This window comes from Bidens hawaiensis, unplaced genomic scaffold (assembly GCF_021521415.1).
Source record: "Bidens hawaiensis isolate Kalapana, Puna unplaced genomic scaffold, B.hawaiensis_p1.1 tig00010382_1, whole genome shotgun sequence".
NCBI classification, from domain to species: domain Eukaryota; kingdom Viridiplantae; phylum Streptophyta; class Magnoliopsida; order Asterales; family Asteraceae; genus Bidens; species Bidens hawaiensis.
This window is the reverse complement of record NW_027491787.1, coordinates 369,484-396,339: the sequence shown is the minus strand read 5'-3', so window position 1 is coordinate 396,339 and position 26,856 is coordinate 369,484. Positions and strand designations below refer to the sequence as shown.

The 26,856-nt window shown below is 35.9% G+C and overlaps 5 protein-coding genes across 8 annotated transcripts; 1 reads left to right on the top strand and 4 right to left on the bottom strand.

Moving 5' to 3' along the window:
• LOC143534963 (uncharacterized protein At4g19900-like) lies at nucleotides 1-1,726 on the bottom strand. Its single transcript, XM_077029328.1, has one exon. It carries the CDS (start codon nucleotides 1,724-1,726, stop codon nucleotides 215-217), a length of 1,512 nt encoding a protein of 503 aa, XP_076885443.1. The 3' UTR covers nucleotides 1-214.
• Nucleotides 1,727-4,041: 2,315 nt separating this feature from the next.
• Nucleotides 4,042-8,224, top strand: LOC143534925 (epoxide hydrolase 2-like). Its single transcript, XM_077029290.1, has 4 exons — nucleotides 4,042-4,350; nucleotides 5,558-5,725; nucleotides 6,727-6,962; nucleotides 7,914-8,224. Exons 1-4 carry the CDS (start codon nucleotides 4,063-4,065, stop codon nucleotides 8,176-8,178), a joined length of 957 nt encoding a protein of 318 aa, XP_076885405.1. The 5' UTR covers nucleotides 4,042-4,062; the 3' UTR covers nucleotides 8,179-8,224.
• A 558-nt stretch (nucleotides 8,225-8,782) lies between these two features.
• LOC143534952 (epoxide hydrolase 2-like) lies at nucleotides 8,783-15,686 on the bottom strand. 3 transcript variants are annotated; one of them, XM_077029317.1, is made up of 4 exons: nucleotides 15,159-15,686; nucleotides 14,463-14,630; nucleotides 13,504-14,013; nucleotides 13,320-13,464 (listed from the first exon to the last, which is right to left on the bottom strand). In XM_077029317.1, exons 1-3 carry the CDS (start codon nucleotides 15,444-15,446, stop codon nucleotides 13,531-13,533), a joined length of 939 nt encoding a protein of 312 aa, XP_076885432.1. In that variant the 5' UTR covers nucleotides 15,447-15,686; the 3' UTR covers nucleotides 13,320-13,464; nucleotides 13,504-13,530. The 3 variants fall into 3 exon arrangements, with proteins under 3 accessions (XP_076885431.1, XP_076885430.1, XP_076885432.1); XM_077029316.1 differs by lacking the exons at nucleotides 13,320-13,464; nucleotides 13,504-14,013; nucleotides 14,463-14,630 and adding exons at nucleotides 8,783-9,287; nucleotides 9,792-9,959 and having other exon boundaries at nucleotides 15,159-15,601; XM_077029315.1 differs by lacking the exons at nucleotides 13,320-13,464; nucleotides 13,504-14,013; nucleotides 14,463-14,630; nucleotides 15,159-15,686 and adding exons at nucleotides 8,783-9,287; nucleotides 9,792-9,959; nucleotides 10,180-10,652.
• Nucleotides 13,436-20,417, bottom strand: LOC143534953 (epoxide hydrolase 1-like). 2 transcript variants are annotated; one of them, XR_013135634.1, is made up of 4 exons: nucleotides 20,084-20,417; nucleotides 19,663-19,830; nucleotides 18,586-19,171; nucleotides 13,436-13,459 (listed from the first exon to the last, which is right to left on the bottom strand). XR_013135634.1 is itself a non-coding variant. In XM_077029318.1 (3 exons), exons 1-3 carry the CDS (start codon nucleotides 20,369-20,371, stop codon nucleotides 18,689-18,691), a joined length of 939 nt encoding a protein of 312 aa, XP_076885433.1. In that variant the 5' UTR covers nucleotides 20,372-20,417; the 3' UTR covers nucleotides 18,559-18,688. The 2 variants fall into 2 exon arrangements, 1 of the variants encoding a protein (XP_076885433.1); XM_077029318.1 differs by lacking the exon at nucleotides 13,436-13,459 and having other exon boundaries at nucleotides 18,559-19,171.
• A 1,809-nt stretch (nucleotides 20,418-22,226) lies between these two features.
• Nucleotides 22,227-26,284, bottom strand: LOC143534924 (epoxide hydrolase 3-like). The gene is made up of 4 exons (XM_077029289.1): nucleotides 25,994-26,284; nucleotides 24,160-24,324; nucleotides 22,614-22,849; nucleotides 22,227-22,533 (listed from the first exon to the last, which is right to left on the bottom strand). Exons 1-4 carry the CDS (start codon nucleotides 26,282-26,284, stop codon nucleotides 22,314-22,316), a joined length of 912 nt encoding a protein of 303 aa, XP_076885404.1. The 3' UTR covers nucleotides 22,227-22,313.
• Nucleotides 26,285-26,856: the final 572 nt, after the last annotated feature.

The following is a 26,856-nucleotide window of genomic DNA, read 5'->3' as shown; positions in this document are numbered from 1 at the left end:
TAGAAACATAGAAACAAACCCATATTTACTTTCAAAATATACAAACAAATAACCAAATCTTTACTTCTAATTCTAATTATATAATTATATGATCATATTCATACCAACATAATCATCCCTTTTTATCATGAATTTTTATTGCAATCTAAATGTGGAATGAATTGAGTTGATTCATAACCACAAGTATACCAAAACATCAAATCATTTTGAAGTTCTACTCTATACGTAAAACGCTATTCATCGACGAATTACAGAACACACAACGGTTCAACAAAATCCTTCCCACAATACTCCCCTCTTCAACCCGAAGCTTTCGACTCTGCTTATTCCAAAGATGAACCGCATAACTCTCCCTCCAGATCTGCCTCATTTTCCCCCTCAACCATCTCGCATCACTCTCATTACTCGCCCCACGAAACAAGTTCCTCACCCGGTTCCAGTTCACCGGATAAAACGCCATCGGGGGTAAAACAGTAAAATTATACCCGGGTCTATCTTGAACCCTAGACACCACCCTTGAAACCAAATAAGGACCATTATGACCCCACTTGTTACCATTAAAAGTTAATGAAAACTCTTCAATGAACTTATAAACCAAAGGATGCATTTTATCAAACACCATGATTGCATTATTCAACCTACTCCAATTCTTTGTATCCAAATCCAATGTTTGTGCACCAATTGAATTTTTCAACTTTGTGAAGCTTCTCAACACCATAACATCACTATCCAAATACACCCCGCCAAATTTATACAACAAACAAAGCCTAATTAAGTTTGACAAATTTTGACCTAATGGAACATAACCAATATTAATATCCCCATTCTTTAACTTCACAAACCAAGGCTCAGCGATTGTGTTCTTGAACAAATAATTTAAATCAGGCGAAACCGCGGCCACCCGAAACCCTAACTCCACAAAGGGGTTTAATATTTGTTTACCTTTGGGTGAATCCATTGAGTTTGATACTATTAAAAGACACCCTTTTGGGTGTGTGTTGAATAATGTTTCAATTGATTTAAACTCTTTTTGAGTGAATGAGTCTAGTGATGATATCCATGTCATAAAGAACTTAACTTTACATGAAAAAGACTCATTCTTGCTGAAAAAGGCCTTAACTTTTGCCCGAAACTCACCTCGCCCAAACTCGCCGAAAGAGTCAACGAAAGTCAACGCTTCCAAATTTTGATGTGATTTCAACTGGGTTTTTGAAACTACAACTGGGTCTTGTTTATTTTCTATAGGAGACTCATTATTGCTAAAAAAGTCATCAACTTTCGCCGGAAAATCACCTTTTCGGAGCTTGCCGGAAAAGTCAACGAAAGTCAACGCATCCAAATTTTCATTATTTTTTCCCGGGAAATCTTGTAAGCTGTGGGATTTACGGAAAATGGGCAAATGGGTATTTGAAAATATGGGCGTATAACCGAATCTTGTGGAATCTCCGGCGAGGTTACCGGAGATTCCGCCGGAGATTCCACCGGAGACTGTGTTTTGGTGTGATTTGAACTGGGGTTTTGAAACTAATAATGGGTGTTGTTCTTTAACTGAGTTCATGAAGTTTGGTAAAGAAGATGTGACAGAAAGCAGGTTTCTTGAATCTGTTTCAAGGTTTTCAGGGTAAGGTATATTAATGGAGAAGAAGATAGAAGCTCCATTGAAAGATATTAACAGAATCAAAAGAATGGATAAGACAGCAAAGAAAGATGTTTTGTTATTTTCCATTGGTTTATTACGGGTTCACAAAATTTCGAGAGACGGACGGCAGATCATCTAATCTGTCACTTAAGTTTGGGCTTTCTACGGGCTCGATATCATAATACATAAACATATAACATTAAAATGAGAATTTTTACCCGTTCCTCAAAAGCTGCCTACGCCAGTGTTATTATTATGTGGAAACATAATATGTTTGGTATGATTCATGGATTTTGGGTTGTTTGGAAGGTGAATAGTAGGTGTAAGAGAGTGTAGATGAGCATTGTTGATGGCGGCAAACAGTCTCAATGTGTGTTTTGGTGTTGGTGTGTGTGTGTTACTTTTTTGAATATTTTGGAACCAAAAATAATGTTGGCTTGATGGAGAAGTGGGGTATAGATGTTTGGTTTGTACTTTAGTGGTAGAAGATTGAAGATTGAAGATTGAAGATTGAAGATTTTTTTAGTTGCATTTATTATTTAATTCATCTTGATTCATGGAATATGAGGGGCCAAGAGGCACATGGTTGAGTTAGGTGAGGTGCAATAAACTGGTTTCTCATTTAACTTGTATGTAAATTGTAGTAACTTGTAACCTTAACTAATTATTTTTTTGTCCATTGGGATTTAGACAAATGTAGTTAGCTAATAATTTAGAAATCAGTGGTTTTGTGGATTGTAGCTCTCTCATGGGTTGAATGAGTAGAGGTTTTTCTTTTTAAGTTTGGGTCAATATCAATTCTTAAATAAAGCTTGTTTAAGAATCTAAACAAGTTGAGTCGATATTGAGTCTCAAATCTCGAGCTTGACAAGCCTTAATGGCCTTGTGTTTTTTTAAAGTGTTACCTCGTTTGAACTTCTATATATTAATTTTATATTGTACAGCTAATCTCGAGTCGTGCTTTGGCTCATTTAAGGTAATCTCGAACTTGAGTACAAGTTTGGCTCATTTAAAATAGTATCGAGCTTAAGCTCGAGCCAAGCTTAATCTTCTTGACTTCGTGTGGCGCCAAAAGACAATCCGTCCAGTTTATGATAGGTGTTTGCTAGTATCGTCCTACATTGAACTATTCAGACGAGTGGCAACAACTTACTACTAGAGACACGTTCGTGGTGCAAGCAAAACTAGGCATGTACACATCTCTTCCCCATAAGGCCGTGCCTGATGAAAGTCCAAGTCTTCAAGACATGCCAACAAATCCAAACGTTGAAGCACGTCAAATAATTTGATCTTCAAATATTTGATTCGTGGCATTAAGCTCGTTATTATTATTATTATTATTAGTAGTAGTAGTCAGAATATATAAAAAAAATTAAAAATATGAATTTACTAATAAGTCATATATGAAAGTCTTCAAGACCAAATTTCTGTTCCGATTCAGTGGTTCGACCAATACTCAGTTTTTTCTCCGGCTCGGTGAACATACCCCTTTGGCAATACTGGCAAAATTTCGAACGGGCCGCGTGGTGGCGTCAAGGCATAATTATTGATCCGATTCTATCTTATGTGTATAAAATATTGTCTCCAAGACCGAATTTCGGATCCGATTCAGTGGTTCGACCCATACTCAGTTTTTTCTCCGGCTCGGTGAACATACCCCTTTAGCAATACTGGCAAAATTTCGAGCGGGCCCCGGGGTGGTGTCAGGGCATAATTATTGATCTGATTCTTTCGTATATGTATAAAATATTGTATAGATGGACCGAATTTCTGATCCGATTCATTGGTTCGACCCATACTCAGCTTTTTCTTCGGCTCGGTGAACATACCCCTTTGGCAATACTATCAAAATTTCGAACGGGCCCTGGGGTGGCGTCAGGGCATAATTATTGATCCGATTGTATCGTATGTGTATAAAATATTGTCTCCAAGACCAAATTTCGGATCCGATTCAGTGGTTCGACCCATACTCAGTTTTTTCTTCGGCTCGGTGAACATACCCTTTTGGCAATACTGTCAAAATTTCGAACGGGCCCTGGGGTGGCGTCAGGGCATAATTATTGATCCGATTCTTTCGTACGTGTATAAAATATTGTATGGAAATCTCCAAGACCGAATTTCTGACCCGATTCAGTGGTTCGACCCATACTCAGTTTTTCTCTGGCTCGGTGAACATACCCCTTTGACAATACTGGCAAAATTTCAAACGGGCGTCAGAGTGACGTCAGAGCATAATTATTAATCCGATTTTTTTGTATGTGTAAAATGAGTCAAGTTCAAGTTTAAAAACAATCCACAAGCCAAACTCGAGTTCAAAGTTCAAACTCTTCTTAAGTTAAAACAAACCTCTACAACAAAACTTAGAAATACGATAAAACCAACAAAAAACACTTCCGCCTCTGTTCTCACTCTCAGCTAAAACAATGGACCAAATCAAGCATTCGTACATCCAAGTCAACGGCTTGAACCTCCACGTGGCCGAGATCGGGTCCGAGTCATCGCCAGCTGTCGTTTTTCTACACGGGTTCCCAGAGATATGGTACACGTGGCGCCACCAAATGATCGCCGTGGCAAACTCGGGTTTCCGAGCCATTGCACCCGATTACAGAGGATACGGACTATCCGACATACCTACCCGACCCGAGAACACCACATTCGTTGACTTGGTCAACGATACCGCCTCTATTCTAGATTCTCTCAGTATCTCTAAGGTACATAATAAACGATTTTGAACTCGAGCTTTATTAATTATATTTATCAAGCTCGAGCCTAAGCGTGTCTGTTATGTATATGATTTTTTAAAATATATTAAAGTGTCTTAGTTTTGAAAAATACAAAGTTTAAGGTTAAGGTAGATTAAATTATTGTTATTTTTGCTTAACAAATGACAATAATGTCCGTGGAAATTGGGTCCATAAATATTGTTAATTAATGTTAGTTGTGTGTGTTTAAGGGTAAACTTGTAGATTGGCTAATAAATTTTGAAAGTGGACATTTGTAACAGGACAAATAAAAAATGAAATATGGACGCTTTTAATGGGACGGATGGAGTATTTAATAATAGTTAATTTATGTATATAATATTATGAAAAAGTAAATAAATATAACAAAATAATATATATAAAATAATTATAAATAATAAATAGTAAACGAGCCGAGCTCGAGCTTGAAAATCTACTCACGAGCCGAGCTCAAGCTTTGAAAATAGAGCTCGAAACGAGTCAGGCTCGGGCTCGGCTCGTTTACACCCCTACTATATATCTATATCGAGTCATGATAAGGATTGTAATCAAGTTTTGAGTTATTTTCTTGGTTAATATAATCAGGAGGGTTTATTCCTTACGCAAATACGTTTATATCATGATCTGTATACTTGTATAATCATTCATGATGGCTATGGTGAAAATGTTGTATATGTGCATATTTGTTATCAATTATACTTGCTATATATTATGTTATCACGGAGTGAATTGATATAAGCGTATTTGTGGAAGGAAGAAACTCTCCTGATTATATTAACCAAGGGGGTTGCGCCGCAACTTGTTGCCTGCCTACCTCACACTGCATTGTAAATTGTTTGGATGTTTTTATCGAAAATATATTGTTATCTAAAAAAGAAATAAAGACGTTTCAGACTTTATTTAAAAATGTTTTTTTTTCATGAACCAAGAAAATAACTCAAAACTTGATTACAACCCCTTATCATGACTCGATATAGATCGGTTCATGAATGTAAATCAATGAAGGAAACTTCCCACCGAGCAGTTCACACATTTCAGTGAACGTTCGATTTATTTGCACTTTGCAGGCGTAGTTAATACCAGTATATCATATATTATATGTGTATAGATGTTATATAAGCATTTGCAGCATTTGCTTATTAAATCACCTTGATCATGTTTGTCTGGACTTTCTTAGGCGTTCGTGATCGGTAAAGATTTTGGAGCGATGGTTGCCTACAGATTCGCGCTTTTTCATCCGCAAAAAGTTGCAGGTATAATAACACTTGGTGTGCCATTCAGGCCACCTAGTTCTTACAAGAGCCAACAAACACTTCCTGAAGGTTTCTACATTCTAAGATGGCAGGTACTCACTTCAGTCATAACAATTATTATATAGTAATGTTTACATAACTTAAGACTTAGATAGTTAAATGCATGTTAAAAGTTAATATTGATGAATATATATATGACTGAAAATTTATTAGAGGTGTGCATGAAACCAAAAAAACCGATCTGAAAAGAAACCTGATGGTTTGGTTTTATGTTTTTGTAAAAACCGAACCGAATTTATAGATTTTCATATTTATATATTTTATTTTAAGTAACTTATAAGAATTTAATAAATATGTAACACTAGCCCAAATGTACAATAATCAAATATTTATTGATTAAGAAAATGATTTAGGCCCAAGTTCATTATTTTGTGCAAAAAAAGGTTTTTATTACCTTCAAATTTTAAGCTTAAACCAAATGGCAAAACCGAGGCTAAACTGAAATCCAAAAAACTGGTACCGAACGGTCTCTAAAAAAAATTTAAAAACCGAAGTTTCGGTTTGGTTTTAGCTAGGCCTCTAAACGAACCGAACGTTTGGTGAACTGCTCGTGAACCGTTCGGCAGGAAGTTTGTTTATTTAATAAACAAACGAACATGAACTAAAAATTTGTGGTGCATTTGATTAAACGAACGAACATGAACACGTGTATCGTTTGTTTATTTATGTTCGTGAACGCTCGTTTATTTATGTTCATTTATGTCCGTTTATTTATGTTCGTGTAATGAATATAATTAAATACTATCTTGAAGATTCATCTAGTTAATGGTTTTATATTTGTTCATTTAATTGTGTTCATTTCTGTTCGTTTATTTTTGTTTGTGTTTATTTACATTTTGTTCATACATGTTCATTTATGTTCGTGAACTGTTCGTTTAGAATATAAACAAATGAACACAAACATGTTCATTTTTTAAATAAACGAGCACGAACACAAAAATATGTGTTCGATTAAGTGTTCGTGCCCGTTTAAAGTTAAATAAACGAATCATACATGATACACCCTTAACTGAAATAATGATATTATCATCAGGAACCAGGAAGAGCTGAAGCCGACTTTGGACGGTTTGATGCTAAAACCGTTGTGAGGAAAGTTTACACTATGTTCTCCAAAAGTGAAATACCTATAGCCGGTGAAAACCAGGAGATAATGGATTTGGTTGACCCGTCGGATCCTCTACCGTCTTGGTTCACAGAGGAGGATCTTAAAGTATATGGAGAGTTGTATAACAAGTCTGGCTTTCAAACTGCACTCCAAGTTCCATACAGGTAACCTTATTGATCGTTCAACATATTATTATATTTATATATAATAATTAAGAAGTTTGGCGACGCAATCACGTGATTGGTTGCCAAACTTCTTATTTGCTTTTAATTTGTCTTAAATTTTTAAATTCATGTCGGTTCGCTGCTGTAAAATACGGGTTTTTTTAAATCCGCGTCAGCTTGCAGTTGCAACCCAAGGTTTTTCCCCCATGAATTATTTTAGTCCATCGATTCTGGACGAATCCGCGTCAGGTTAAGGACACAACGCACATATATTTTTTGTTTTCTCCATGGTCTTTTTTATGTAAATATGTTAATTTGTTGTATTTTGAGTATGGACGAATTAACTTATTGCTTTAATTTCGAAGTCGTAACCTGATACCAACCGAACCCGTGTCGGTTCACCATCACAACACATGGTTTTCTATGTACGATTTAGTCTCGACAACATCGATTCGGACTGAATTCGCGTTAGTTCGCAAACGCAACGCGTGGGTTTTTTATCACTTTTTTTTGTTCAACGAATTCGTATCAGTTCGCAACTGCAACGCGCGTGTTTTGTTCTCCACATTTTTTTTAAATTTTAAGTATGTTAGATTGTTGTATTTAAGAGTGGACGAATTTATGGTTTGCTTAATTTTTTGGGTCGTAACCCGATACCAACCGAAGTGTCATTGGTTCGTAACCGCAATACGTGTTTTGTTATGTTAATCTGTTGTATTTTTGTGTTAATAAAGTTGTTTTTTTTTGGGGGGGGGGGGGGTAATTACTGGTTTCGTTACTTGGCACCGATTGAATTCACCTGGACTCGCATACGCACTACAAGATTTGATAAGTTGTATGAGTACGACTGTCAATAACATCAACCCGGGAATCTTCCTAGTTATTAATATTATGTAATAAACCAAATATTATCTTTTAGAACTAATGAGCTGATATTGTTAACCGTTGTAGGTCGTTTAAAGATAAAACCGAACCTCTAAAACAAGGTCTAAGCGATATGAAGATTGAAGCTCCAGCATTGTTCATCATGGGCGAGGAAGATTATGTTTTCAAGTTCCCGGGAATGGAGGAATACGTAAGGAGCGGGGAGGTGAAGAAATATGTGCCGAATCTGGAAGTCGTGTACTTGCCTGAAGGTTCTCATTTTGTTCAAGAACAATTCCCGGATCAGGTTAACGAGCTCATACTCGGTTTTCTCAATCACAACAAGTATTAGCATAATGTAATGCCATGTTAGATATATTATGTAATAAAGGATGGGTGTGTATACATGGTTTTGAATGTCCTATGTACTTTTATTTTAAGCTTTCAAATGACTTGTTACTTAGTTAAATTGTGGGCTTGTTTGAGTATAAGTTTCAGTTGATTGTTCCTTTGTTAATTTGTGCCTGCTAAGCTTTTAAATGATTGTTCCTTTCAAATGACGATCGTATAGGTTACAAAAAGTTGCGAGCCTGAACTTTCCATGCATATGTCGTACACACAGTGTCTATACGGGTCGTATAGGCATATACAGACACCATGGTGTCAAAATATAACATTCCATAAATCACTAATGAGACGTATTTGATGAATTGTGACTTATTATTGTAAAAATTAACAAGCACCCATTTGTATTGATAATCACTACCATATTAATGAGACGTATTTGATGACAAATATCAAGATTAGCGAACGAATTGATCATTACCGAGACCAGTAAGACGACGAGAAGAGGTGATCACTATCTTATTAATAAGATGTTCTGATAATAAAGAACTCACAAGACATACTACATTATTCAAATGAAACAAATACGAAACAAACCCGAAGAAGTTCTCACATGCCACACGAGTATGATCAACAATGCTTACGTAGGAACCCGATTATCATTGGGTTGACCTTCTCTGGAAACTGTTCTTGAACGAAATGGCTTCCTTCGGGTATATGTTCTATCTCCAAATCGGTTGCAAAGTGTTTAACCATTCCACTCTTTATATAATCATCAACTCCAGGAAACTTTAAAAAATAATCCTTGTCCCCTAAGATCAACAACATGGGATTCTTGATTACTTGATCTTCAATGTTGTACTCTTCTTCAACAAGTGACCTATAGGGAACTTTGAGTGAATTAAGAAAACCGGATTTCTTGTATAGAGATCCGTAGGTTGAAAGATCCTCCTCCGTGAACCAGGGAGGTAGAGGGGATGATGCGTCGACTATATCCATAATCTCTTGGTTTTCGTTGGCGATTGGAATTTCATTCCGAGAAAACAAGATATAGATGTTTCGTACAACGGTTTTGGCATCAAGACGCCCAAAATCAGCTTCAGCTCTTCCAGGTTTCTGCCAACATACTGACTGATGTAAATAGATTTGTAAACAAACAAGAACGGGATATGTTCGTTTATGTTCGTTTAACTTTAACCGAACAACTAATCTTTTTTGTTCTCTCTTTGTAGCAATTGCTAAACTTGATAATAATAATAATAATAATAATAATAATAATAATAATAATAATAATAATAAGATAGGTACAAAAGCAAGCTAAAGTTAATGAATAGAAAGACAATAGCAAATATTAAAATTACGTTAAAAATAGGAAAATAATAATCATAATAATAATATAACAAACTAAAATGAAAACATAGAATTTCAAATCAAATAAATGGGTTTCATTTAATAGGTGAAAGAAACTAATGGTTTTAACATGTTGTATATTCAACGTATTTTTTAACCTAGTTTAAAATAGTTATATATAAATGAACGAACATAAACTAACTTAAAATTAACTTAAAAGAGTGAAAAAGACAAATGTTCACGAACATATAATTTGTAAGGCGTACGTACCCGCCATCTATTTAAATAGCAACCTTCCGGCAACTCAGTGAGGAAACTTTCGCGTCTGAAAGGCGTATGTGGAATTCCAAGTGCTATAACTCCGGTCACCCTTGTCGGGTACCGAAGCGTAAACACATAAGCCGGTCTAACCCCGGCGTCTTTACATATTATGAAAATCTACAAATAAAATTATTAAAATTATTATATATATCACAAGTAACTTGAACTAAAGAATTACTTTTTTTCTTTTCTTTTCTTATTGAGTAGTTTAAATTACACTAACTTTTCGTCACTCACACTATCTGAACCTTTAGCTTAATAGAAAAACAAAGCCTTGCCTAACACTTTGATACCATTATATCAAAGACGTTTTAATTAACTACATTAGTTAATGTACCTTATCAATGGCGAGCGAATCAAGGATCGCGAGAACATCGTCGGCGATATCAATGAATCCAAACTTCTCAATGTCCGAAGGAGGATCCGAGAGCCCATAGCCTCGACAATCAAGGGAGATAGCTCGGAAACCGGCATCAGCGACAGCGATCATCTGGTGGCGCCAACTGTACCATATTTCGGGGAAGCCGTGGATGAATACCACTGCCGGTGATGACTCGTTACCAATCTCGGCTAAGTGAATCTTCACTCCATTAACTTCTATAAATTTGTGCACAATCTGATCCATTGCTACAAGAAACACAAAATAAATGAGTGTAAGGTTATGTTAATGATATAGGTTGATAAAATATACTAAGGATTAATGCATGGCACTTATTTTAAAGTTTTATATTTTAATAAAGTTATTAGTTGTGATAAATAAGATATGTTGCAATTTGAACAAAGTCTAAATAAGAATGAAGTTTATTAATTTTAAAGTCATATATAAAAGAGTAAAATATTTGAATATAATTAGTTGATGAGTATAAAACTAATGAAAGTTTTATATTTTCAAGTCCAATGTAAAATCGTGAAAATTTCGAGTTTAAATTATCAACTTTTCAAAATCTAGGGATTAAAATTGTCAAAATCCAAACTTGAGGGTTAAAAATGAAAAATCTGTTTCCCTGACCCATCGCGCTACGCGATGAGTCAGAAGAGACTCTCATCGCGTACCGCGATGGGATGTCTGGCAATGTTTGACACGGGTGCCACGTGGCACACGGTGGTACTATGTGCTGCCACGTGTCACCACGTGGCAACACTGCCGCCACGTGGAGCGGCGCCTGCCACGTGTCAACACGTGGCAGGTCTACGCTGTGACTCAGCTGACCTATATCGCGGTACGCGATAGGTCAGCCCAGGGACCCATCGCCTACCGCGATGGGAACCAATTTGAGCTCTATAAATAGCGGCCAAGGGTTGATCATTTCCACATCCCAAAACCTGCTCTCACCTCTCTCTACTCTCTCACTAGAATACCTCGAAATTCGTGCATCGTTTCCTCGATAATCGTGCCTCGAATCTCCCGTTTGTGTACCGACGTTTCCTTAGAGTTTGTACGACCCTCCACCCATATACCAAGACGGCGTTGTTGAAATGGCAATGAATCTCGATAAGCGTGCTGTCGAGAATTGAAGTTTGGCGTTATCGTTTGGCTACCAAAGAGATCAAGCGGCATTGGAGTGCTGCTCGAGTCCCTAGAGTTTCTATAGCCACTAAGGTTAGGCGTCATAATGAATTCAATAAAATTTAATATTATATTAAAGGCTTAAGCCTTAAGTCGAGGTTATACTCGATACCTCGATAAGAAAACATAACAAATAAAAGAATGAAATATATGATTATTGAATGTTGTTATTACATATATATGTGTGTAAGTATATATGTATGTATTGTTTGTTATGAAAATATTATTTAATGAATAAAGAATATTCTTAAATAATAAAAGAAAATGATTACGTTTATTGGAGAAGAAGAAACGTCGGGTTTTCAATATAAACTAAAGGTTTATAATTTACTTTTAAACTGGAAGTTTTTAAGTAAATAAAGAATTGAACTAAAGGTTCAATCGAGGATTGATATATAAGACTAAAGGTCTTAAGCCGGATCGTGTATCCGACTAACAAACATTTATACTCGTAACTATAAGTTCGAGATAAAAGAAAGGGAAAGACCCTTGGATGGTGAGTGAAGCCGATCCTAAAGAGATAAGGTGAATACGCCCCCAAACTTTTAAACTTGTTTTTAAATGAGTCAAACTTGTTATGTGAAATTGTTTACAAGGAACTATGTGTTCCTAAAACCGTTATAACTATGGGTATAAACCTAGCCCTCAGGCTGTGGTATACGTATGTCTGGATCCTTACATAGGTGGTACTATGCGATGTATGGGCATGATCGCACCACCCTTGGTCGTAGGACGCTCTCCTGCAGGGAGTACGACCTTATGTGTATATTTACGGGTACTTAACTAAGTCGAACGCTGCGGTGTTTGCTGAGGTGACCTAGCGTAGAGGCTCTAGTTTATAATGTGTTGTTTGACTTTGTTATTCCTAAGCCACGTTGGGCCGAGGCAGGCGTAGTCTCGAGGGGTAATAAAGTAAAATAAGTTATTTTGCGTCAGCGTGTTCACCAGCATTCGTTGCTGACGTATTTTCATTTTGCAGGTGAACAAGTTTAGCGCTTGGAGTGTCGAAGCGTTATTGATATATCCGATGGCTCGGATTCATTTTGTAAACTTAATATGGTGGTTTGTAAATATTAAACAAGTAAATGTTTTGTAACAACTTAAACGGGTGTTTATAATCCCGTATTTTATATAAGTTACATTTTCGATCCTTAAAATTTTATAAGTCTTCCGCAAATTAACGCAACTCTGATCTATTTACAATTACGATACCAACTATTGAGTCACGCTCCTAGGCCCTAGACGGGGGTGTGACATCCAAAAGATTTAAACTTTCGTTCTTTAGAAAGACAAAGCATTATCATTCGGTAGTTTGAATCTAATGGTCGTCATAAATTGAAGAATCAATAAAAAATGAAAGTAGCAATGCAGGATGGGGAAGCGTGACGAGAACAACGGGACCCACTCCTTAGCCTTCGGGGCGGGAGAATCAGTACGAAAGGAGAGGAGCGAGTGGCATCTACTTCGTCCATCCCAAGGCGGCTATAGGCAGTGCTAGGTGGTCGACGGACCCTAACTTGACACCCCGGTAGGCTGAAATTAAAAAAAAAGAACTAAATATATTTTTTTGAAAAGAATATATATTCTTAATGTTTAAACCTAATTACTCAACTAATTTAAGGCTTAATATTTTTGTTTTTGACTTCAAACCAAAAAATATTCACGATATTTGGAGATAGCCCGGACATAATACCAAAATAATTTAATTTCTAAGTTGTGGTTTTTAATTTATTTGTTGTATTCAAATTGACTTGTTTAATGCATTTACTTAAACGGGTCATTTTTCAATTGGACACGTTATCATGTGTAATATTTAACCAAGAACAAGTGACTTGTGAACATGTATAAAATAAAAACAAATAATGAATATTTTATAAGTTAAAATCATTTACCATACCTTTAGCCCATTTATAACAAAACATATACACCTTATTACAACTCATTTACAACCCGTCAAACTGTTTGAAATTTTGATAAATGGATTGCATGGTTCGTTTTTGAGTTTGATATTAATCATACATCATTCAAATGAAACAAATACGAAATCAACCTGAACTAGTGACAATACATATGTAGCTTTAATATCAATCATACATTATTCAAATGAAACAACGATTATGATCAACAATGTTTACGTAGGAACGCGATGATCATCGGGTTCACCTTTTCTGGAAACTGTTCTTGAACGAAATGGCTTCCTTCGGGTATATGTTCTATCTCCAAATCGGTTGCTAATTGTTTAACCATTCCGCTATTTATATAATCACCAACTCCCGGAAACTTTAAAACATAATCTTTGTCCCCTAATATCAGCAACATCGGATTCTTGATTATAGGATCTTCAATGTTGAATTCTTCTCCAAGTGACCTATAAGGAACCTTGAGTGGATTAAGAAAACCGGATTTCTCGTATAGAGATCCATAGGCCGAAAGATCCTCCTCCGTGAACCAAGGAGGTAGAGGGGTTGATTCATCGACTATATCCATAATCTCTTGGTTTTGGTTGGCGATTGGAATTTCATCCCGGGAAAACAAGATGTAGACGTTTCGTACAACAGTTTTGGCATCCAAACGCCCGAAATCAGCTTCAGCTCTTCCAGGTTCCTACGAACAAATTAACTATGTAATCATAAGCCTGTAGACTATCCGAATTGGATATATGTTCATTTTGTTTGTTTGTTCGACTTAAACTGGACCAAATGATCGAACACGAACAATTAAACAAACGGTTTTCTTATTCATGTTCGCTTGTTAATTAGTATAAACAAATAGTTCATGAACACAAAAAAATAAACATATATGGATGAACATAAACACCCATGAGAGAGTGACATAACATAGTGAACACCAAATTAAAAGTGGATGAGAACATTAATTTATTTTATTAGGATTGACAATTTATAAAACTAGAGTAAATTGTAACTAGTGATAATTTAAATTCTTAAAACTGGATGTTGTTGTAAATGGCCTAAGGAAACAAATCAAAATATAAATGAACGTAAAAAGAAACATATTAAATGAACGAATGTAAACGAACACAAACGAGTACGTACCCTCCATCTATTTATATAGAAACCTTCCGGCAACTCTGTGAGGAACTTTGGGCGTCCGAAAGGCATATGCGGTACTCCAAGTGCTATAACTCCGGTCACCCTTGTCGGGTACCGCAGGGTGAACACATAAGCGGGCCAAACTCCCGCGTCTTTACATATTATGAAAATCTACAAATAAAATTGTTAGTCAAGGTATTAGTTAGATCACAACTAACTTAAATTATATAGGATTAGTTTTTCTTTTTAATTTAACTTATTATTATTATTATTATTATTATTTATTTAACGCCCTATGGGACTAAGCCAAACAGCTTATGAGTTACTTGAGACTGACTCGTGGAAAAGCTTGATCAAGCCGAGCTTAAATGAGCTCGACCTCAACCCTAAATATAAGCTTGTTTAATAAATAAGGCCGAGCTTCACTTATGCTTGAACCAGCTCGCGAGCGTATTATTTATATTTCATATAATTTTTTTTATAATTATTAGTTTCTAAAGTTATGAGGAAAATAACTACATAAGATATATATTATGTGATATATAAACTATAACTGAAAAATATATATGTATAAATAATTATAAACATAAAAAAATTAATTAATAAACGATAAACAAGCCAAGCTCAAGCGCGAAAAGCTACTCACAAGCTCACTTTAGAAATAAAAAAACACTTAACTTAAAGAATTAGTTTATGTACCTTATCAATGGCGAGCGAATCAATGATCGCGAGAAGATCGTCCACCATATCAGAGATTCCAAACTTCTCGGTGTCCGGAGGTGGATCCGAGAGCCCGTAGCCTCGGCAATCAAGGGAAATAGCTCGGAAACCAGCATCAGCGACTGCGATCATCTGGTGGCGCCAACTGTACCATATTTCTGGAAAGCCATGGATGAACACCACCGCGGGTGATGACTCGTTGCCGATCTCGGCTAAGTGAATCTTCACACCATTGACTTCCACGAATTTGTGCACAATTTGATCCATTGCTAGTGATTTTAACAAGAAACAACAAGTGACTAAAAGGTTAGGTTGATATTGGTTATTAAGGAAGCACAATAATATATAGTTATATACTAAATAGAGTCTGACACATGTCACTAGTTATTGGACTAACAATATTTTGTCTTCGATGAAACTTATGTGCAAAAGTGTTTTGAGGAATCTAGATATAATAATGATTAATGCATTACGCATGGCCACTTACTTTAAGGTTTTATATTTAAGAAATGGGACAAAATTTAGTGGGAAATTATGGATTTTCATGAAAATGAACATGACTTTTATCCTATAATTTCTTTTTCCAATTCTCGTTTGTGTGAGAATAATTCATAATTTCTCTCCGATGTGGTGTATATTTTCTCTCTATGGCGAGAATTTTTCATATTTTTCACTGACTCGACGAGAATGTAATAAAATATTATTATTATTTTGGGTGAGAATTTTAATTTTTTTTTTCTCTCAACGTCTGGAGAATTAGACATTTGAAATAATCTTGTAAAATGATGGAGTCCGTGCTCATTTTTGTTAAAATTCTTAGTCATTTGTTCTGAACTATCCTAATATTTGAGTGAGACAGTTCAAATATAAGAGATAAATCAGTCATAATTTTTGACTCTCAAGACTTAATCCAATCAGAAACATTATTAAGAGAAAAATCCATCGTTATAAGACCATGTATAGTCGTAAAGCTCCACATCCAGGTGTTATGCGCCACGTGGCGCCCAGTCAGAGTTATGGTTTTGTACAAAATCAGACTGTAGTCATAACTCTCCACATCCAGGGGTTATGCGCCACGTGGCGCCCAGTCATTATAATTTTATTTGTTTTTTTTAATAATAATTCATTTAAATAAATTAACATAAAATTAAAAATTACATTAAACTTCCAAATAAATTAACATAATAAAACTAAAACTCATTTATATTTTTCTAAAATTTTCGCTCGTCGAGTGGCTTTTAGAGATTGGACTATCGGGTCGTCTTCGGATAGCTCGTTTGATAAAATCTCGATGTCTTTGTCCATCTCATTCCTTCAAAGTAGGTCGACGGCGTCCAAATTTACTTGAAGTCGTTGGGTTCCAAGTTGGTGTAAATCTTGGAGTCGAGAGTTCATTAATTGGAATTGGCTTTCCAATTCGGGATTCGAACCCGTTGCCGACGACGAACCGGCCCCTTTCCCCTTTCCTTTGCCTTTGGTTCTTCTACCCCCCGGCCGAGGCATGTCGGTAGCCCCATTTTGGGTGAAACCTCAAGAGGTCTTTCCAAATGCCAAAGTAGTTGAAGGTCCCGCCGACCTTATGTTGAAACTCAACCAACGCGTTATCCATGACTTCCGCGTCCGAGACACCGCTACTCCTAGTTCAATTCATCCGAGAGAAAACCGTATGGAAAGCCATGCATTTGGTGTTTATGTCGCCCCATTTCGACAGTAACGAATCTTTTTCTCGACGCGAGTCCCCGCCAAGGTTGTGAAACCTCTCTATAATTTTGTGCCAAAATACCCCCGTTTTTTGATAGTTCGCTAAAAAAATAAAAACATTACAAGTTTAATGTTTGTTATAAGAAATTTTAAAAAAATATATATGCATTTTAAAAACCTACCGCATTTGGCATCTTTCGATATTTGGCACCAAGCACGAGCACATAGTACGCACTCGTCGATACTCCACGATATCACCGTCTTTTTAACCCGAGGTTCGCCGGCGGGCTTCTTTGCATGTTTTTTCGAACGTCCGCGTTGGCTCGAACCGCCCTCGAGTTGTGTCTCCGGCACGAACTCGACCTCGGGTTGGGTCTCCGGGGCGGGTTGGGAACCCGAACCCGCAAAAATGTTTGTCGATGGGTTTTGGAAACCGGGCACCGCATTTGGCATAGAGTTTTGTAGAAGTGCAAAGTACGCGGCCATTTGCGGGACGGGTACGGTTGGCGTCGGCGCGGTAGATTGGTTCGGTTGTGGATTTTGGTTGGCTTGACGGGCATATTGACCGAAACCGAGAATATTTTGGATGTTGTTTGGAAACATGATGGTAGAAATATTAGTGTAAAAGATATAAATATTTGTGTAAATTGGTAGATTGGAAGGAATGTGTTAAAAAATATGAGTTTGGTTTGTTTATATAGTATAAATATAATTAATTTTTTTTTTAAATCCAACGGCTCTATTAACCCCAACGGTAACATTTTCTGATTCGCGTGCCATTCTCGCGTTTTAGATACAACGCGCCCAAAATTCACTTCAACATAACGCGGGGGGGGGGGGGGGGGGGGGGGCGATGTTCCCCCCGCGTTTTGGAGCCATAACGCGGCCAGTACACATGGTCTAAGAAAACCTTATTAAATTAGTTTTCAAACATGAGACCATAAGGTCTAAGTCTTAATAACTGATCATGTTATTAAATCAGAAGACTAATTGCACTTGTGATGAATAATTTTTGTAGTAATTTGAACAAAGGATAAAGTTTAATAGATAAGAATAAAGGGTATTGACTTTGAAGTTAAATGAATATAAGAGTGAAGCGAAAAGTAAAGTTTAATATTAATAGATAAGAACAAAGACTAAAGTTTAATAGATAAGATAGCAAGTATAATTTATGAATTGTCTTATATAAATTTAAAGGGTGAAGATTAAAATAAAACTCTACATATATTTACAAACAAGCGAAACGAAAAGTAAATTGGAAATTATAATAATTTATTGAAAATTATAAAATATGAAGAAAAAAATGGAGAGATTATAAGCTTTACAAATATATATTTAGAAAAAAAAACAAACCAAAATAAAAGTAAAAGATATAAGAAATAATAGCGAGAAGTCATCATAATCGAAGAAACTACTAGGCAAAATGGAGAAACGGGATAGGACCACAGAGCCCGCTACGTTGCCTTTGGGGTGGGAGAATGGGACAGGAGGAGCGGGTCGAGTGGCGCCCGCTTTGCCCACCCTAATAAAATACAATCAAATTTTAAGTTTTCATTTTTAAATTATTTGTTGTTTTATAATTTTATAATTACAACTCATTTACAACCAGCCAACCTGTTTGAGGTTTAGATAAATGAATTACATGGTTCGTTTTAGGGATTGATATTAATCATACATTATTCAAATGAACGAACACGAAACCAACCCGAACTAGTCACAATACATAGGTAGCTAGCTTTAATATCAATGATACATTATTCAAATGAAACACCTACGAAACCAACCCGAACTTCCGCCTTTAGGTTCTCTCAACAATGCTTACGTAGGAACCCGATGATCATCGGGTTCACCTTCTCTGGAAACTGTTCTTGAACGAAGTGGCTTCCTTCGGGTATATGTTCTATCTCCAAATCGGTTGCAAAGTGTTTAACCATTCCGCTATTTATATAATCACCCATTCCTGGAAACTTTAAAACATAATCCTTGTCCCCTAATATCAACAACATAGGATTCTTGATTATAGGATCTTCAATGTTGAATTCTTCTTCAATTGACCTATAAGGAACCTTGAGCGGATTAAGAAAACCGAATTTCTCATATAGAGATCCATAGGCCGAAAGATCCTCCTCCGTGAACCACGAAGGTAGAGGGGTTGATTCGTCGACTATATCCATAATCTCTTGGTTTTCGTTGGCGATTGGAATTTCATTCCGGGAAAACAAGATGTAGATGTTTCGTACAACGGTTTTGGCATCAAGACGCCCGAAATCAGCCTCAGCTCTTCCAGGTTCCTACGAGCAAATTGACTATCTAATCATAGGCATGTAGACTTTTTGAATAGGGTATGTTCATTTTGTTTGTTTGTTCAACTTAAATTAGACAAATAGTATAACGGTTCACGAACATAAAGGAATGAACATAACTAAAAATACATGGATGAGCATAAACATACATAACTGAGTGAACTCCAAATTAAAAGTGAACATAAACATCAATTTGTTAGCCTAAAAAATTAATAAAAATATATTAAATTGTAATGAGTGATACTTCATGTCATGAAACTTAAATTTAGTTTTAATGGGCTTAAAGAGTATAAATCAACATATAAATGAACATAAATGAACAAAAACATATATATATAAACGTAAATGAATGAAAGAATTTAAATGAACTAACGCAAACGAACAAGACATAGGTTCGTGTTCGTATGTTTACTTAAATGAACAAAAAAAATTTCTTGTTGGTTTGTTTTTTAGATAAACAAACATAAACGAGTACATACCCTCCATCTATTCATATAGAAACCTTCCGGCAGCTCTGTGAGGTACTTTGGTTTTCCGAAAGGCGTATGCGGTATTCCAAGTGCAATAACTGCGGTCACCCTTGCCGGATATCGGAGCGTAAACACATAAGCTGATCTAACTCCGGCATCTTTACATACTATGAAAATCTACAAATCAAATTGTCACAATGAAGGTATTATTTAGATCAAAAGTAACTTAAATTATAGGATTAGTTTTTTCTATTTTTTTAATCTATTGAACGGTCTAAGTTACACAACTTTTTATCACCTATAAGATTTGAATCCTACTAGGGGGTGTAGACGAGCCAAGCCGCTTGTGAGCTACTCGAGATCAGCTTGTTAAAAACATATTGATACCACTAGGCCAAAAATAACTTAAATAAAGGATTAGTTAATGTACTTTATCAATAGCGAGCGAATCAATGATCGCGAGAAGATCATCGACCATATCCTTGAATCCAAACTTCTCGGTGTCCGGAGGTGGATCCGAGAGCCCGTAGCCTCGACAATCTAGGGAAATAGCTCGGAAACCAGCACCAGCGACCGCGATCATCTGGTGACGCCAACTGTACCATATTTCTGGAAAGCCGTGGATGAACACCACCACTGGTGATGACTCGTTGCCGATTTCGGCTAAGTGAATCTTCACTCCATTAACTTCTACAAATTTGTGAACAATCTGATCCATTGGGTTTTGGATTGTTGTTGAATGGTGATTTTAACAAGAGACACAAAATAAATGAGTGAAAGGTTTGGTTGATAACTTTATATTAATGATATAGGGGCTGATATATGTACTTGTCACTATCTAATTATTGGACAAAAATATTTTGTCTTGTGCAAGGTTGTTTTGGGGAATCTAGGTGAAGATGATACCCATGTGGAGTAATTGATTTCTGAGTACATAATAATAATAATAATAATAATAATAATAATAATAATAATAATAATAATGATTAATGCATCATGCATGGCCCTTACTTTAAAGTTTTATTATACCTAACACATTTGAGTTAGTATTTAGTTTAGAAGATTTTTTTTTCTTTTTTTAGTGTAGTTTGGTTTTAGACTTTTAGTCCAATTTTTATTGTGTCACTTAGCTTTGTTAGTTTTTGTTTATTATATGTTAGTCACATGATGGATATTTTAGTAAGTTATAATTTATGAAAGTTTCATAAATCTAAAGGGAGAAGATTAAAATAATGATTTATATGTATTTACAAAGAGAAATTATAATAATTTTAAGGAAATATAAACAAATAAAAAAGAAAGAAAAGGTTATATACTTTACAAATATACAAAATGAAATAAAAGTAAAATGTATAGGAAACAATAGCGGCATGTCATCAGAATCGATGAAGCTACGTTGCAAAATGGAGAAGTGGGATTGGAGCAACGGCGCCCGCTACGTAGCCTTTGGGGGTGGGTGGGACAGGAGGAGCGAGGCGAGTGGCATACACTCTGTCCATCCTAATACAAATACAATCAGATTTTAAGTTTTTGCTTGTATTTAATTAAATGGTCGTGTTTGATTTGACATGTTTAACACGTGTATATAAAAGGTCGACCTATCAACCTGTTTATAAAAAATATTTGTTTACAAGGTCAACCCATTTATTGAAATCCGACTACATGTTTATGTTTACAACTTGATTATAATCTATCTACAACCCAATCAACCTGTTTGAAGTTTAAATAAACGGGTGCATGGTTCGTTTTTGGTTTACATGACTCATGTCCGGGTTTACATTTTCAACATTTCCTTATCTAATTGTTTTTTCCTTGATACAGTTACTATAACTACCAGGATAACTTCATATGCCTGATCTATGTCGCTTAACTCGTGTTATGTTCAAGTCGTGTTTCATCATTCGTGTCATACTGTCATGTCAATAATTAATGAAAGAAAATCCAAAATCAGATGACACGAAAATGTTAAAAATCCGAAAAAAACGGCCCAAAATCGAAAAAACCGAATAATCCAAACCGAAACAAAAACCGACGGTTTGGTTTTATGTTTTTGTAAAAACCCCACTAACAGTTCGGTTTTGGTTTTGCATGTAAAAAAACCGGAAAAACCGAACCGAACCGAATTCCTAAATTTTTGTCCTTTTATATTTTATATTAAATAATTTATAAGATTCATTATTTTTTATATATTTTAAAATAAATTTTTATTTTTTTTATATTCATATGTCATAAATATGTAACTCCAATATTTTGATCAAATGTATAATTGTATATTATTTTACAATTAACAAAATTCTTTATACCTAAATTCATTATTTTTTTCCAACTTTTTTTCCAGCCTAAAATTTTCAAACTCAAATGACAAAAACCGAAAAAACCGAAACCGAACCGAAAACAAAACGAAAACCGAAACCGAACGGTTTCAAAAACTCCAAAACCGAAATTTTGGTTTTCGGTTTGGTTTAAGCCAAAACCGCACCGAACCGCACCACGCACACCCCTAAACTTTACATTCAAACTCAAGATTATTATTTGCATGGTTATTTAACAATCTTAGTGAGCACAAACACCACTCAAACTGCAAATCTTTAGACTATTTTAAATCTCAAAAACACTTAACATTTGTTGCGACTGAGAAAACCGAGTATGAATTCGTTAACCTAATCCGGGAACTGTTCATGAACAAAGTGACAACCTTCAGGCACGTAAACGATTTCTAGATCCGGCACATGTTTGTTGACCGCCCCGCTTTTCACATATTCCTGCATTCCAGGCCACTTGAACGAATAGTCTTGTTCGCTTATGATAACCAGCGTCGGAGCCTCTATTTTCGCTTCATTGATATCATGTTTTCGAGACTCAAATTTCTCCCCGAGTGACCTAACACATGTATATCATTTTTGCCACCTGTCAACCGTCGTGTTTATATTAATGTAATAGGTTCAGTAATTAGTAATTACCTGTAAGGAACTTGAAGTGGAGTTTGAAAACCTGACTTTTGATACAGTTCCGCGTATACTGCAAGATCCTCCTCTGTGAACCAAGACGGTAGAGGACCCGACGGGTCAACCAAATCCATTATCTCCTGGTTTTCATCGGCTATCGGTATTTCACTTCTGGAAAACATAACGTAAATGTTTCTCACCACTGTTTTAGTATCAAACCGTGCAAAATCAGCTTCAGCTCGTCCTGGTTCCTGTAATAAACAGTTTCACTCATATTAAGGATAACCGTTAACCGAACCATAACCACATAACAAAACCGATTCCAAACCGCCAAATGCGGGTTGGTTTTGGTTAAAGATAATTCCAAGCCTGCCATAACCAAACCGACCCATTTATTTAACCAACAATATGTTTGGGATTAACTTTCACCAAACATATTGTCGGACTGTACCATTTTGATGTTTTCGGTTCAATGTTTGTAGGGGTGTGCAAGAAACCGAAAAAACCAATCTGAAACCGAAAAAAACCGAATAATTCAAACTGAAAAAACCAAACCGAAACAAAAACCGCCGGTTTGGTTTCATGTTTTTGTAAAAACCGCACTAACGGTTCGGTTTTTGTTTTGCATGTAAAAAAAAACCGAAAAAACCGATTTCCTAAATTTTTGTTTTTTTATATTTTATATTTAGTAATTTATAAGAATTTAATAAATATGTAACTCCAATATTTTTTTATCAAATGTATAATAGTCTATTATTTTACAATTAATAAGATTATTTATACCAAAATTCATTATTTTTTGCAACTTTTTTTTCGGCCTAAAATGTGCAAGCTCAAATGGTAAAAACCGAAAAAACCGAAACTGAACTGAAGCCATAACGAAATCGGAAAAAACGGAAACCGAACGGTTTCAAAAGACACCAAAAACCGAAGTTTATTTTCGGTTTGGTTTTAGCCAAAACCGCACCGAACCGCACCACGGACACCCCTAAATATTTGTAGTTGAATTAACTTGAATTTCATTGTTGAATTACATAAAGTCGTTTTTTTGAATATTTGATTTTAAACCACTGAATATATATTTTGTTGGATTATGTTATGTCGTGTTTTTTAATATTTAGTAACAAACTTTTAGGCCCAAATACATTGTCTTGGACTCTTGGTTACAATTAACAGACCCATAACTGACTCGTTATAACATATCAATTATGGCTATGGGTTTGGCCCAAAACCCCCTCAAATGGACCCCTGCACGCCCCTAACACATATTGTCATCAACATTAGCTTTTAACATTACTAGTATTGTTACGCGTACCTGCCATCTACGAATATATATTTTGTTGGATTATGTTATGTCGTGTTTTTTTAATATTTGGTACCAAACTTTTAGGCCCAAATACATTGTCTTGGTTACGGTTAACAGACCCATAACCGACTCATTATAACATATCAATTATGGCTACGGTTTGGCCCAAAACCGCCCCAAACTGACCCTTGCACACCCCTAACACATATTGTCATCAACATTAGCTTTTAACATTACTAGTATTATTACGCGCACCTGCCATCTACGAACGTAGAGACCTTCAGGGAGCGTTAGCTTGAAAGGCGCATTAGGGTGCACAAATGGTGCACCAAGTGTTATAATTCCTGCAACTTTCTCGGGGTACAAAAGTGCAAATGTGTAGGCAACTTTTGTTCCAAAATCTTTACCAACTACAAACACCTAATAATGTCCACATACACATACTGAAAAATAATTTGATGTCACAAACATTTACAGCCCAACATTCATGAAAGTTAGCAAAATGATAACATAATTTGATGTCACAAACATTTACAGCCCAACATTCATGAAAGTTAGCAAAATGATAACACATAAGGTTTCCCGTAGTGGGCGAGAAAAATGATGGTTTTGGCCATTTTCAACCCCCCCCCCCCGCGGCGATAAGGTGGTGGAGGGGGGGGTGAGTTTTCCTCGCCTGGCTTGTGTATGTATATAATATATATTAATATTATATATGTTTGTGAGTGTGATATATATATAGGATATATTAATATTATATATGTTTGTGAGTGTGATGTATATATATAGGGCTACAACACCATTACACCCCAAAAACAAAACCTACCATTTGCTACTGGGCGCCATGTAGGGCTACAACACCATTACACCCCAAAAACAAAACCTACCATTTGCTACTGGGCGCCACATGGCGCAAATCGCCTCATTTTGTAGCCCCTCCCCTACACATAGCCTAAGAACCAAGGGGAGGGCGCAACAGAAAACTACAAAGTTACGAGAAAACCGAGAAAACTAGTAATATCAACCAATGAATTTTTTTTATTTTTTTTTAATTCATTTCTTTCATCTATTAGATATGTAAAAAGAGATAAAAATAAATAAATATAAGAATATGTAACTCCTAATGGTTAAGTGTTATGTGCCTTATGTCCAAGGCTTGATGCAAAACTACTATCGAGCCGGGGGTCTCACCGGAAGCAGCCTCTCTATTTCTAAAGGGTAGAGGTAAGGCTGTCTACATCTTACCCTCCTCAGACCCTGCCTTTGCTATTGGTGGGATATACTGAGTACGATGATGATGATGATGTAACTCACAAAGTTACGTATATGTATCTCATTTGAAGTACATATACGTAGCTAGGGGTGTGCAAACAGGTTAGACCATAACCGGACCCGTTTAGTGGCTTTAGTTGTATTCTTGGGACTAGGGAGTCAACCTTCTTGTAAATAACCAGGTCTTATTTTTGCAGGCCTCGCAAGTCTTACCAAGTTTATATAGAAAAAAATGGCTATACCAGAACCGAACTTGTTTAATGGTTTCGTTAGGACCCGAGAACTGACCCTATTGTAGATAATCGGGTCTTGTCAGGGTTGAGTCTCGCGGGTCTTACCCGGTTCATGATTTTTATAATTTCTTCTTATGTTTCTTACATTTCTGACCATATAATATAAAGAAATATTAAAATAAAAAAGTAATTGGTCAGTAGTAATTACTAGTTAGGGGCTCGCTACTTGAGACTGGCTTGCTAAAAACTCAAATCGAGCTCGAGCTTGAGCTTTCATTGAGGCTCATTTAATAAACGAGACATATCGAGGTCAAGCTCGCTCGCGAACCTAAACAAGCTTTTTATCTATTAAACTTTTTATTAAATATATTTATAATATAACAAATATTATGTATAAACCTATATATTAGAACGTGAACTAATATATCTGTAAAAACTTAATAAATAATAAATGAGCCGAGCCGGTCCTAGCCAAGTTCGAGCATGAAAAACTACTCACGAGCTAAACCTGAGCTCTAAACGAACCGAGCTTGAGCTCGAGCCCTCTTAAGTCAAATCGAGTCAATAATCTAAACTAACAATACCTTAGAAGCGTTGACCGAGTCAACAATCGAAGCAGTATCGTTGACCAGGTCAACGAATCGGGTATTCTCGGGTCGGGTCGGGATGTCTGATAGTCCATATCCTCTGTAATCGGGTGCAATGGCTCGGAAACCCGCATTTGCGACCGCGATCATTTGGTGGCGCCACGTGTACCATATCTCTGGGAATCCGTGTAGAAAAACGACAGCTGGCGATGACTCGGACCCGATCTCAGCCACGTGGAGGTTTAGTCCGTTGACTTTAAGTTGACTGTGCTTAATTTGATGATCCATTTGTGTGTGTGTGTGATGAAAGTTGGCGTTATAACTTTATAATGTGGTGTTATAAGTTGTCACGTAATGTGTAAACTGGTCGGGTCAGATCGGGTCAGGTTTATTTGATTTATTATGGACGAAAGAAATTACAGGTGTAAGTTTGATCACAAAATTATATATATTGAACTATATATAAAGTTATAAATATAAAAATAATTGTTGATGTATAAAAATTAATTAATAAATACTAAAAAAACCCAAATTTCGAAACATAAACTAAAAAAACTAAAACCGTTTTTTTTAAACTCAGGTTTTTACTACCCGAACCCATACCCGACTTTACCTGCAAGGTACGGATAGGATATGAATTTCAGTGCCAAAACCCGTACCTGATTTGAAACCAGTGATACCCGAAAATCATAACCGGCTCCAGGGTTTTTCCAAGCCCTGAGACCAGGTATTTGAATCCATGGTGGTTGAAAGAGAGAGAAAGAGCAGTTGGGGAAGACAAGTGATTCCGGTTTAAAATAAACTATAAAAAGTAAATTAGATGTAAATTTTTTATTAACCGCTTCTAGTTTAAAAATGTT

Coding starts and splice junctions, on each gene's coding strand:
- LOC143534963 (XM_077029328.1), bottom strand. CDS start 1,726: ATGGAAAATAACAAAACATCTTTCTTTGCTGTCTTATCCATTCTTTTG.
- LOC143534925 (XM_077029290.1), top strand. CDS start 4,063: ATGGACCAAATCAAGCATTCGTACATCCAAGTCAACGGCTTGAACCTC. Junction 5,726..6,726: donor TCTACATTCTAAGATGGCAG/GTACTCACTTCA, acceptor TATTATCATCAG/GAACCAGGAAGAGCTGAAGC. Junction 6,963..7,913: donor GCACTCCAAGTTCCATACAG/GTAACCTTATTG, acceptor TAACCGTTGTAG/GTCGTTTAAAGATAAAACCG.
- LOC143534952 (XM_077029316.1), bottom strand. CDS start 15,446: ATGGATCAAATTGTGCACAAATTCGTGGAAGTCAATGGTGTGAAGATT. Junction 9,960..15,158: donor ATTCGCTCGCCATTGATAAG/GTACATAAACTA, acceptor TTTTATTTGTAG/ATTTTCATAATATGTAAAGA. Junction 9,288..9,791: donor GCTATTTAAATAGATGGCGG/GTACGTACGCCT, acceptor GTATGTTGGCAG/AAACCTGGAAGAGCTGAAGC.
- LOC143534953 (XM_077029318.1), bottom strand. CDS start 20,371: ATGGATCAGATTGTTCACAAATTTGTAGAAGTTAATGGAGTGAAGATT. Junction 19,831..20,083: donor ATTCGCTCGCTATTGATAAA/GTACATTAACTA, acceptor TTTGATTTGTAG/ATTTTCATAGTATGTAAAGA. Junction 19,172..19,662: donor TCTATATGAATAGATGGAGG/GTATGTACTCGT, acceptor ATTTGCTCGTAG/GAACCTGGAAGAGCTGAGGC.
- LOC143534924 (XM_077029289.1), bottom strand. CDS start 26,284: ATGGATCATCAAATTAAGCACAGTCAACTTAAAGTCAACGGACTAAAC. Junction 24,325..25,993: donor ACTCGGTCAACGCTTCTAAG/GTATTGTTAGTT, acceptor GGACATTATTAG/GTGTTTGTAGTTGGTAAAGA. Junction 22,534..22,613: donor CCACTTCAAGTTCCTTACAG/GTAATTACTAAT, acceptor TACATGTGTTAG/GTCACTCGGGGAGAAATTTG.